The following is a 12,117-nucleotide window of genomic DNA, read 5'->3' on the forward strand; positions in this document are numbered from 1 at the left end:
AACTTTGATACTTACTTTTTTGGCAATGCAGGTAGTTTAGGCAGGAGGAGGTTTGACTCATCCTCAGCATTATAAAAGGATGTTAAAACACTAGAGAAAAAGAATCATTTAAAACATTAAGGATGTGACTTTTTAAAAAAACATTTTTAAATATTTTATTCTTTCAAAGGAAGAGAAATGCACAAAGTAAACTAGTCAGGTCTTGCATTTAAAAAATCTCACTATCATATTCAGTATAAATTAAGAATAAAATATTTATTTTTCTTCATTGAGAAGCATGCAATTTTCTCGGTACTCAGTTCAAAATAAGTGCTGTGCAGTAAAAATGAAATATTACCCAAGCTCTAAACATCTATTGCTACTATTTATGTTATGAAAAAAAAATCACCATAGGATTGATTTGGGCAAAATCAACATGACACAAAGATTTAGGTAAAATAAGTAAGGTTAAGCAACAAGTTTTATAACAAATATACAGCATTTCCATGAGAAAGGATAATTTAATATAACAAAAATTATATTAAGAATTTTCCTTATTCACAAACAGCATTATTCTTGCAAGGGACAAATGTATCCATTTTATAAATTAAAAAACAGAAGTAAATGACTTATCTAGGGATACAAAATTGCTACTAAGGTTGTGGAATTATAGTTCAGAAATTCTAAACACTCATCTGAGTGCACATCATAGTTCTAAATAACAGGATTTGTTTTAAAGAACACTGCTATAATTATGCTGGCTTAGTGATATGGTTTACACACAAACTTCCATTCTAATGACTTGACAAGCAGTTCCACATTTAACACAAAAGTACACCTGAAAGTCTTTGGATCCTCAGCATAACATTCATAAACTGGTATAAAAATCACCACTACTGAGGTAATGTGTTTTTTTTAAATACCTAAAAATCAATTAGTTATGATAAATTCCTAATTATTTAGAAATGATAATTTATAACAATTACTTGTCAAGAATAGTTTGTACTGCTTTTTTTTTTTTGCGGGGTAATGGGGGTTAAGTGACTTTCCCAGAGTCACACAGTTAGTAAGTGTGAAGTGTCTGAGGTTGGATTTGAACTCAGGTACTCCTGAGTCCAGGGCCAGTGCTTTACCACTGCACCACCTAGCTGCCCCCTGTACTGCATTTTTAAAATTTTAATTCCTTTCATTAGAGATGATCAGATTTTATACATATGTATATATGTGTCTATATATACAAATAGACACATACACACACACACACACACACACAATCCTTAAGACATTGATGCTTTGTAAAAGAAAAGAATGTAGTAGAGTATTATAAAAAAGCAACCTATTTTGGTAAAGCTGGGGAGAAAGATGACTCCAAAGGTACTTCTAAATTACATTTAAAGTTACCTTTGACATGTATTTTGAATTTATATTAATGCAGATTTTAAAATTTCTTGTCCTACCTGCTCTCTGCAGTCACTTCCATCCAATGCATGTAAGTAACAGGTGTATCCACAGAAAAAGAGTGCAAGCTTTCAGGCTTTTCAACATCACACAAAATAACTTTCTTGGTGTCAGCAAGACCAAAGGCCAAAACTGTAAGAAAAAGGCAATCAAATATTAGGTGATTTGCATATAAAAATGTGCCATATGAAAAAACAAGTTAGTAAAGGTAAATTCTGGCTCAAAAATCTTGAATAGTTAATGTTTTAAATTTGCTACTGTTCAATTTTTTCTGTTTAAAAAAAATCTTCATCATAGCTGTTGTCAGAGTTAAGAATTCTACCTTATGATAATGCTAATACAATGTTAAACTCCTAAGGAATTTTTAAAAGCAAAAAAAAAGGTCCATAAAGGATTTTTATAAGTTAGTTTAAAAGTGGACCTATACACTTTCATATATAGTATTAACCTAACATACTTTTATACATATATATTTATATTTAATATATCTAGAACTTTCACTTGAGATCCAACACTTTCTCTTATACGACATTAAGCAGTTGACACTGAAGTTCCTAGATTAGAAACTGTATCATCTGGCACAAGGCATTTAACGGATAACAATAATATATTACCGTATGACTGCTCTTTATCGCCAAGATAGAGTAGAATCTATAAACAAGCCTAGAAGAAATTATTTGATTTGTCTAGTTTTTAATACTTTGTCTACCCTTTATGTTGCTTTACTAAATGAGAACATGGGAATCAGAAGCACATTCCTCTTTGACAATTAAATTTTACAGTGTGCAGTCTCTAAATGGGTCACTTCAGAAATATTTTTAACACAACAAATTATTTCACTGAATTTCAAATATGAACTCAAATAACATAATATAGTATTTACTAATGTACAAATCTGTACAAGGTCCTGGTAAATTCCTACCTCTCCTTCCTAAAAACAAACTACTTGAAATAACTCTCAAATAGCCTTTATTTGACAGAGACACTAACTTTTTTTAGTGATAACCTACTGCTCATTATTTAACCAACACTTATTGTATGCTCTTTCATAAGTCTTTGTTTCCCCAGCACTTAGTACAATGCCTGGTACACAGTAGATGTTTGATATTCATTTACTGATTAATAATACTTTTTGATTTAACAATACATGTTAATTTTACTATGCTTCTTTCCCAAGACAAGCACACTGTACAAATAAAACGCAGCTGAACACAATTCCTCAAATTATGTGTGCAAAGGGGCAAGGGAGAACCCTGAACACTAAAACATTGAGTGAAATTAATTATGGTTACTTTTTATTAACCATAAAAACCAGAGACATTCTTTGGTGTTTCAATGTGTCTTTTCAAGATAAATGAACCAATGGACTAAACTAAGGGGCTGCTCAGTCAACTTCATGCTATAATCTGGAAAATATACATCCTTCATTTGCTTTATTTTTTTTCCCATTATGGCTTTTTAGACTGATTTCATTTGGGTGTAGTCAGGGCTCAAAACAATCAGCATAATGTAATCAACAAACAAGCAACTGTAGAACCTCAATGTCTGTCAGGAATGAAAAGGAAGTATTTCTTCCATTTGGATTTTTCATCAATCATTCAACATTTATTAAGCAACTATTAATATGCTAAGGCACTGACACATAAAGCCGCAAAACATGGTCCCTGCCCTCAGAGAGCTCATATTCTAACAGGAGAGAACAGAGAATATATTACAGATCAGATACAGGACAAATAGGAAATAATGAACATAGGAATGCCACTAGAATTAAGATGGGTTGAGAAAGACATCCTAAAGAAGATACAATTTTAGCTGGGACTTAAGGCAGTTGGTGGGGATAAAGAAAGAAAGCATTCCAGGCACAGGAGACAGCCAGAGAAGAGACCCAGAGACAAAAGATGAAGTGTCTTTTTCATGGAACAGTCAGGAGGTCAGTGACACTGGATTGAAGAATACATGTCAGAGAATAAGGGGTGAGGTTATGAAGGGCTTTGAATGCCAAACTGAGGACTTTGTATCGGATCCTGTAGGTGACAGGAAGCCACTGGATTTTATTGAATAGGAGAGTAACACGGTTGGACCTGCACTTCATGAAAATCATCTTAGTGACCAAATGGGAGCAGGATTGGATGTAGGAGATATTTGAGACTAGCAGACCCACCAGCAAGATATTATAATAGTGTAGGTATGTGGTGATATGGTCTTGCATCAGAGCAATAGCAGCATCAAAGGAAAAAAAGGGAACATATTCAAGAGATGTTGCAAAGGTGAAATCAACAGGCTGTGGCAACAAATTGGATATGGTGGGGGGGGGGGGAGATAATGAGGGGTGGAGAATGACTCTTAGCTTGCAAGCCTGAGGGACAAGGGAGGACGGCGATGCCCTCTAGTGTAATAGGGAAGCTAGAGGTAGGGAGGGTTTAGGGGGAAAGACAATGAGTTCTGTTTTGGATATGTTGAGTCTAAAATGTATCCTGGACATCCAGGCCTAGATATCTGAAAAGCAGTTGGAGATGTAAGACTGGGGGTCAGCAGAGAGGTTAGGGAAGGATTGGTAGACTTAGGAGAGAGAATTAAATCCACGGAAGCTGATGAGATCACAAAGTGATATCGAGGAAGAAGAGAAAAGGGCCCAGAATAGAACTGTGAAAGACACCTATGGTCAGAGGGCATGCTCTACATGAGAAACCAGCTAAGGAGACTCAGAACAGATAGTCAGATAGGTAGGAGACGACTCAGAAGTGAGCAGTGTCCCAAAAACCTAGAGAGAAGAGATTAACAAGGAAAGTGATCAAGTGTCAAAGCTGCAGAGAGGCTGAGAATAGGAAATGAGAAAAGGCCATTGGATTTGGCAACAAGAATAGTGTCCATGGCCATCTTTGTGACCAAGATATTTAAAGAGTGTGTGTGTGTATGAATGTATATTTTATATCTTCCTAAATATAGTCAAAAAATCATTGGACAAATTATCGCTGTGGTTTCATGTATCAAATAATCTTTTTGTTATCTTTATCATCTTAACACATACATAAAAGTCAGGTTTAGGGAAGGGCCTCTGAGGCTGCATTTTGCCCTACACATTTATTTATTCGTTCATTCAAGATAAACAATCAACAAGTATTTATTAGGTGACTACTATGTGTCAGGCACTGGGGATACAAGTACAAAAAATCCCTAATGTCTACTCACAAGGAGCTTACATTTTCAAGGGGGAAAAACATAAGCTGATACACTTTATGTACAGCATAAAGTGAATAAATACATATAAATACAAAGTAATTAAATTCAAGGTTGTCTGGGAGGGAAGACACTAGTAGTTGAAGGATAAGATAAGGCTCCATGCAGAAGACATCCTGGCTGCATCTTAGAGGAAAAAAGGGGACATCTGAAGCAGAGGTAAGGAGGAAATGCATGACAGGCCTCTAGGATAGCCACTACAAAGGCACCAAAAAAGGAGGAACAAAGAAAAGGCACCGGACCACAGAGTGCAGGAAGAGGCATAATGTCCACTGAGACTGGAAAGAGAGGTTGGGGTCAGGTTGTCCAGGGCCTCCAACACGAAAAGTGCCAGACTCAGAGTTAGGAAAGCCCTAGGTTTGTCCTACTTTTGACATGTCCTACTTGGGTGGCCCTGAACCTTTCTGAGCCTCAGTTGCATCATCTATGAGACAGGCTAGTAAAAACTGCAGAACTTACCTCACTGGGCTGCTGTGTTCACCAAGAGACATGCTGTTTCTATGTATACCTTAAAGCCCTATAGAGATGCCCACTGCCACTCTTCTACATTTAATTCATGCTGAACCATTCTTGTATTTTATGGAGATGAAAAAGTACAGGTAGATAAATAATTACTGATGTCTTCTCAATTACCTTTTTTTGGTTAAAATACTATTATCTTTTTTTATTCTTTTGGAAATCTCTCTGTAATTTTTGGAAAAGTGACCTAAGTGCCTTTTGTGAGAAATGTGCCAGTCCCACCCAAGACTCCTATGCATGGACTTACTTTGACAGGCACAATTTGCTCTTCCCCACTTTATTTTCTTGAGCCCTCTCACCACTACTACACGTAGCCCATGGGACGGTGGGGGTGGGAGGTGTCCAAATGTAGTGATTCCATTGTCAGATTCATTATAAGAACAGATTTCTATAGATATACACTTTTCATATATTTGAGGTCTCCCACCTTCATCTATGAATGTTCTCATAATTTGGCTTAGTTGATCATTAGCTTTTGGCAGGCTTTTTTTCCTCCACTGCTTTTCATTATTTTGTGACCCAATACTGCTTGTAATCTTGTCGGCCATATTTCCTTCTAAGCAAGATCAAGTGTTTGTTGGCTGTGTTCTTTTGGCTTCTTCAATGTGGTAACTATTTTATAACAGTTAAACTGAGCAAGAATGCAATATCTTTACTTTTGTCCATTTCCCATTTCTCAAAGCCACAGGCTTATTTAAATAAGTCCAGTTGGAGCTGCTACAATTATCTACAATGTCTCCTTCACATCATCTTTTTGGTTGATTTGTTATTTGGAATTAGCAATCCAAGACCCAACTATACTTAGGCACTAACTCAGAAATGAGCCCCACATCAGAAACTGGCTGTTAAAATATAGTTAATTGACATTCCCAGTGTCTCCCAATTCTTCTTGAAGAAATTAACTGGGATTTGTAGGCACAAAGTCTACAAAGCCTTGGACTTTTCTCATTCCTTAATCACAAACATTATTTGTCAGTTTTCAAGGTCTTCTCTACGCCCACCTCCAAAGTGAAGTCATCAAATATCAAAGTAAACATTGACTTGGTTTGGAGGATGCTGTCAAACCATTCACACAATTACCATGGGCAAATACTTCATTCCCTAATGGCTCTCCCGCAGCCAATGATCTTCTCTGGGTTCTCCAATAGTAGACACATTATCTTTAGGGACATATATGAAATCTTTCCAGTTTGGCAGAACCAGCTACAGCAAGTGCTCAAGTGACACAGCCTTCAAAAACCCGTGGCTACCTCCAACAACAATGTGGAATTTTTGTGGAAGAAGGAAACAAGGTGCACTGGATATACTTACAAAGGTATACAGACTTAACCACCACCTAACTAGAAAGGAACCAGATGTCATAAAGTCCAAAAGAACTGAGAAAGCAGGCTAGGTGATGTCAAGCAAACAAGCTTAATATAAGAAACCATGAAGCCAAGTATAAAAAGAAAAGGTAAAGAAAGCATTTGTATATGTTTAATTATATATCATTTAATCAATATCTTTGCAGAAGAGAATTATTAAAATTTCACTTAGTTCTATGAAATTGAGAATTTTAAAACTCTAGCATATAATATGAACACAAAATTCTTTCTCAGAACAAGATTTCTGCCAAAACTCCCTTCTATGATAATAAAAATTTCTACAATAGTACTATCATTACTTTTTCCATCTGGTCTCCAAGCCAAAGATGTCACTTCTTTTCCAGTATTTTCATTTGGTGGCAAACTCCAAACCCGCTGAAAGTTTGCTAGTCGATGAAGTAAAACCTGAGAAACAGATAAAATGTCAGATATTTTAAAAGAATTTCCTACTTTACTGATATAAAGCAGATTCTTAAAAGAAAATAAACCCAGTCAGTCACTAGCATTTATTAAATGCTTACCATCTGCCAGGTACTGTGATTAGTATTAGGGATATGAAGAAAGGCAAATACACTGCTCCTGACCTCAAGAAGCTCACATTCTAATGGGAGAGTAGCATGTTAATAGCTATGTACACACAAGATATATACAGAGTAGAAAGAAGATAATCTCAAAGAGAAAGTAGCTGTAGCAAGAGGAGACTAGGAAAGGTCACTGCATATAAGGTAGAACTTGAGCCAAGTCTTAAAGCAAGCCAGTTATGAAATTAAAATTCCTATTTTCTAAGTCATCTAGCTATGGACAGGACCCATTGTTGTTCACAAACAGTAATGTCTAAAAGAATCGTAAAAATGTATTTTTAAAAACTGAAGAAAAAATCTAATTATACACCTAGTGAATTATCCAACCTTTTATGTTGCTAGAAGACAAACAATTAATATCATAAATGTAAATGTGTTTCAATATAGTGTTGGGTATGGAAAGGGATATATGTATTACTCTTTTCAGACCATGAAAATTAACACTACAGCTAGCAGAACTGAAATTTAAAGATTTTTAGCGGTTTAAGTATGCAAAATAATTACAGGTGCTTCAACGAATAAGCAACATAAGGTGGCTCTGTTGATAATGGATTAACAAAATGAGACTTCTTGAAGAAATATCAGCACATCAAGAATTTTTTAAAAATTAAAAAACACCTTGCAAAATAAAAAAGACAATTTCAGTTGTTATAAAAGGAGGTCGGCAGCAGATGGCCTTAGTTTGAAATAGATAGAGTATATTGTTTTCCTCAAACACCTGTTCCAATAAATCTTAATTCTGGCAGCACTTGGGATAAGAGCTTTTGTAGAAATAAATATTAGTAATCCAAATTACTTTATGGCAGGGAAATCAGTGCATTTTGGAAAAATCTGATAGCACTAGCCTCATTCTTGAGTAGGGTAACACTGTAACATCCATTCTTAACCAGGTTTGTGTCAAGGATCTGTTTGACAGTCTGATGAAACATATACAGCCTTCTTAGAATAATGTTTTTTAAATGAGTAAAATACCTAAAATTAGAAAGGATTAAAAATTTTATTAAAATACATTTTTCAAAATATTTTTTTAGGGGCAACTAGGTGGCGCAGTGGATAAAGCACTGGCCTCGGATTCAGGAAGACCTGAGTTCAAATCTGACCTCAGACACTTGACACTAGCTATGTGACCTTGGGCAAGTCACTTAACCCTCATTGCCCCGGAAAAAAAATTAATAATCTTATTAGGGAAGCACGGTAGCTCAAATAATTCATTCAAGAGAAAGAGGAAGGAAAACAAGAACTGTAACAGTACTTAAACATTATTAATTGCACCACATTGAACAAAATACTGGGGAAACCATCAGGGAGAACAGGGATACAGGGGAAACTGTATCATATTCTGCAGTTCACATCAAAATATTTTTTAAAGTTCATCAAGCCAAGGTTAATAACCCCTGCTCTAGAAAGTCAGATTCCTACTTGACAAAACAATGATCAAATTTAGACTCTTTCTAATCTAAAGGAAATTTTTATAATTTAATGTTAGCCTCCAAAAGTTGATCATTTAAGAATGAGTGCATAGGATACTAGGACCCTGACAAGTAACAATCAATCAATCAATCAAGGAGCATTTATTAAGTACCTATCATAGGCCAGGCATGGTACCAGGGATACAAACACAATAAATTAAACAATCCCTACTCCTAAGGCACTTGTAATCTGACAACATGGACATACATAAGTATAAAAAAATAATAAATATAAAGAGAATACATAAAAAGTAGTTAACTACAAGGTAGTTTCAGAGAAATGGCATCAGCAGTTGAGATGATTAAAAAATGGTTCATGTCCAAAGTGGTATTTAAGCTGCATTTTGAAGAGAGGGATTCTGGGAGGTAGAAATGAGCAGGAAGTGCATTACAGTCATTGGGGACAGCTAGTGCAAGGGCAAGGAAATGAGATATGAAGTATCATGTGTAAAGAACAGAGAGAAAGTCAATCTGACAAGATCCCAAAAGGTTAAGGGGAAGTAAAGTACAATGTGGTTGTAAAGACAGATTGAGGCAAAGTTATGCAAGGCCAAGGTCACAAACCTGGGAGACTGAAAGAAAGGTGATGCCTTTGATGGAAACTAAGAAGTTAGGAAGAAGGATGGGTTCTGAAGAAAAGATGCATTTTGGACATACTGAGTTTGAAATGTCTCTAGATAGCCAGTTTGCTAACAACCAATCGACAAGTATTTACTAAGCACCTACTAAGTGCTAGGCACTATGCTAGGTGCTGGGAGTACAAATATAAAGAATAAAATTTATCTCTATGCTCAAGGAGCTTACATGTATGATATAAATATTTAAGTATTCTTCAATTCCTCCAGTATTTATCTCCTCCTTTCACTCTGTCCATCACCCTAATTAAAACTCTCCAAAGCTGCCCTACTGAGTCAAAAAGATCCAGGCTCAGTTACTACCTCTGACACATAATACCTTCATAAGCATGAAATCAATTAACCTCCTGGCACCTCAGAGTGACCCATCAGTACTGGAGGAAATCTCTTCAAGTTCTATACAGATGAAATCGAAGGTCAAAAAAAGCCCCAAATCCTCCATTATGTAGTTCCCACTACAAGCAGCCTCCCTTCCCAGCCTCAAGTCACATTACTCCCCTTTCCAAATTTACTGTTCATAAATAAGCTTTAGAGTGAGCAGTCAGGGAACATTGTGCATATGAGGCACTGAGCAAGGCACCGAAGATACAGAAAAAGTGGAACTTTATTTTCAGCCCTCAAAGAGCTTACATTTTAATGAGGGAGAACGAATGTACACATCTAAGTATATACATAACACATAGAGGATGAGTACAAGTCGACACTAGCAGCTGGGAGGATGAGAAAAAGCTTCATGAAGAAGGAGGCACTTGAACAGTCTTGAAATAACCCAGAGACTCATCCCAGGTCCGAGGGTCAGCAGTGCAACAGCATGAAGATGGGGAGACTGAGCAGACTGAGACACCAAGAGGAGAGAAGACTTTTCAAGATCACATTGGTGGGGAGGGGGCGGGGGGAGCAGCTAGGTGGCTAAAGCACCTGCCCTGGATTCAGGAGGACCTGAGTTCAAACCCTGCCTCAGACACTTGACACTAGCCTCATGACCCTGGGCAAGTCACTTAACCCTCACTGCAAAAAAAAAAAAATCACTTGGGTAGTAAGTGTTCATAGTATTGGGATACAAACCCAACCAAATCTTTTTACTACAAATCCAGTGGGTCATGTCACAGGCCAACAAAATGGCTTATACTCAAATTTTCCCATACATATCCTACGTTCATTCATTCTCTTCTCTTGATTCTGGAATGCCCTTGCCCTGCATCTTTATTTACCAACTGAACTCCTAAAAAATCATTAAGGCCCAGTCAGAAGACCCTCTCTACCCCTCTTCCCTATTCCAGCATCATCCTCCTCCCAAAAAAAGCACAGGACATTTTGCACCTGGGATCTAATCTGACAAGTATAGCTACTATATTGTGTAAATCACTTCACTTGAGGCCAAGAACGGACTGGGTTTTTTCTCTGTAATCCCCATGTACTTAGCACAGTGTTTGAAGCACTTCATAGATGCTTGTTGACTGAGCCTCAGTTTCCTCATCTACAATGCAGATAACACAATCTTTTAACCTCAGACCTTGCTTAGTAAATGGGTGTGGTGTTTTTTTTTGGGGGGGGGGGGTTCCTTTGTATTTTCATGTAGATATCTGAAAGGGCAGATGACAAAGTGTAATGTGCAGTGTGTGTGTGTGTGTGTGTGTGTGTGTGTGTGTGTGTGTTTGGTGGGGGGAGGGCAATGAGGGTTAAGTGACTTGCCCAGGGTCACACAGCTAGTAAATGTCAAGTGTCTGGGGTCACATTTGAACTCAAGACCTCCTGAATACAGGGATGTTGCTTTATCCACTGCACTACCTAGCTGCCTGACCTGTTTATATATTATTGACTTTTTGTTAAATATTTTTACTTGGATGGGAAAGCAAAATCACACCATCACCAGGCCAGCGGTGGCCAATCTTGCTCATTTCCATTTCAGGACCTATTGTTTCTCCTTCTTAATATGTGACTTTCCATATGAAAGAATTCTTAAATAGAAAAAAAATTTAAATAAAGCAAATTTGCTTTCTAAAGAAAACAGAGGGAAAAAAGAGAGGAAAAAAGAAAATTGACTTTACATGTGATTGGAAAAATAAAATACCATTCAATAAAAATGATAAATGAATAATAAAAAAAAGAGAACTTTTGTCTTCTGCGTCAATGTTTATTGCTATCCAGTTTTTCAGAAGCTCCTATAACGATATATCGATGGGTTAATTCTATTCTTCTCTCGTGCTCCTCCCAGGGCCTAGCGCCGCCCCTTCGCAGACACGGAGAAAGAACCGTAGGGGGAAACTGAGGCCCGGGGAGGCGAAGGGTGGCTGAGGAGCTGTTCCGGGGGGGTCGGCAGGGGGGCACCCTCCCTCTTTCACTTACCTCCCCCACTTTGTTGGCTAAGGCAATGAGGTCCCTCTTGGGAGACCAGGCCATGAAAATGATCTCCTGGGGCAGCTGCTTCTCTCCCACCTGTCGGAAGGCCGGCATCGTGGGGGGTGGTCCTGCAATGACAAATCCCCCTTTTCCAACTGGGACCCCGGCTTCCCAGCCTCCCGCCTACCCGGCCCCGTGCACAGACTGCCTGCGGCCGCCTGCCAGCCCCGCCCCTCGCTCCCGCCTCCCGCGCAGCCGCTTTACTGGGTAGGTTCACTCCGCTGCGGCGCGAACCCAGGGCCGCGTATCCCTCGTTCCGGAATGGAGCGAGGCTCCGCGGCTGGCGGGCGGTGAGAGGCACTTCCGGGGGCGGGACTTCCTGTTGGAGCGCCGCGGGCGCGCTCCCCACCTCCCCTTCTCTAGCGCGCGCCCGATCCGGGCAAACGCAGTGGTCCCTGGTGGGGAGGTCACGGATACTCGGGTAGGCTAAGGGCTCTGCGCCTTTACTCGGACGGCCTGTGCTGTTGTTGTTGTT

The 12,117-nt window shown here is 38.3% G+C and overlaps 1 protein-coding gene across 1 annotated transcript in view; it reads right to left on the bottom strand.

Moving 5' to 3' along the window:
• ANAPC4 (anaphase promoting complex subunit 4) overlaps positions 1-11,804 on the bottom strand; it is a 39,703-nt gene extending 27,899 nt beyond the window's left edge. Inside the window, 4 exon segments of the mRNA XM_043972788.1 lie at positions 16-90; positions 1,437-1,569; positions 6,857-6,962; positions 11,589-11,804. Of these exon segments, the coding sequence (XP_043828723.1) occupies positions 16-90; positions 1,437-1,569; positions 6,857-6,962; positions 11,589-11,696 (422 nt within the window). The 5' untranslated portion in view covers positions 11,697-11,804.
• Positions 11,805-12,117: the final 313 nt, after the last annotated feature.

Source organism: Dromiciops gliroides, chromosome 6 (assembly GCF_019393635.1).
Source record: "Dromiciops gliroides isolate mDroGli1 chromosome 6, mDroGli1.pri, whole genome shotgun sequence".
NCBI lineage: Eukaryota > Metazoa > Chordata > Mammalia > Microbiotheria > Microbiotheriidae > Dromiciops > Dromiciops gliroides.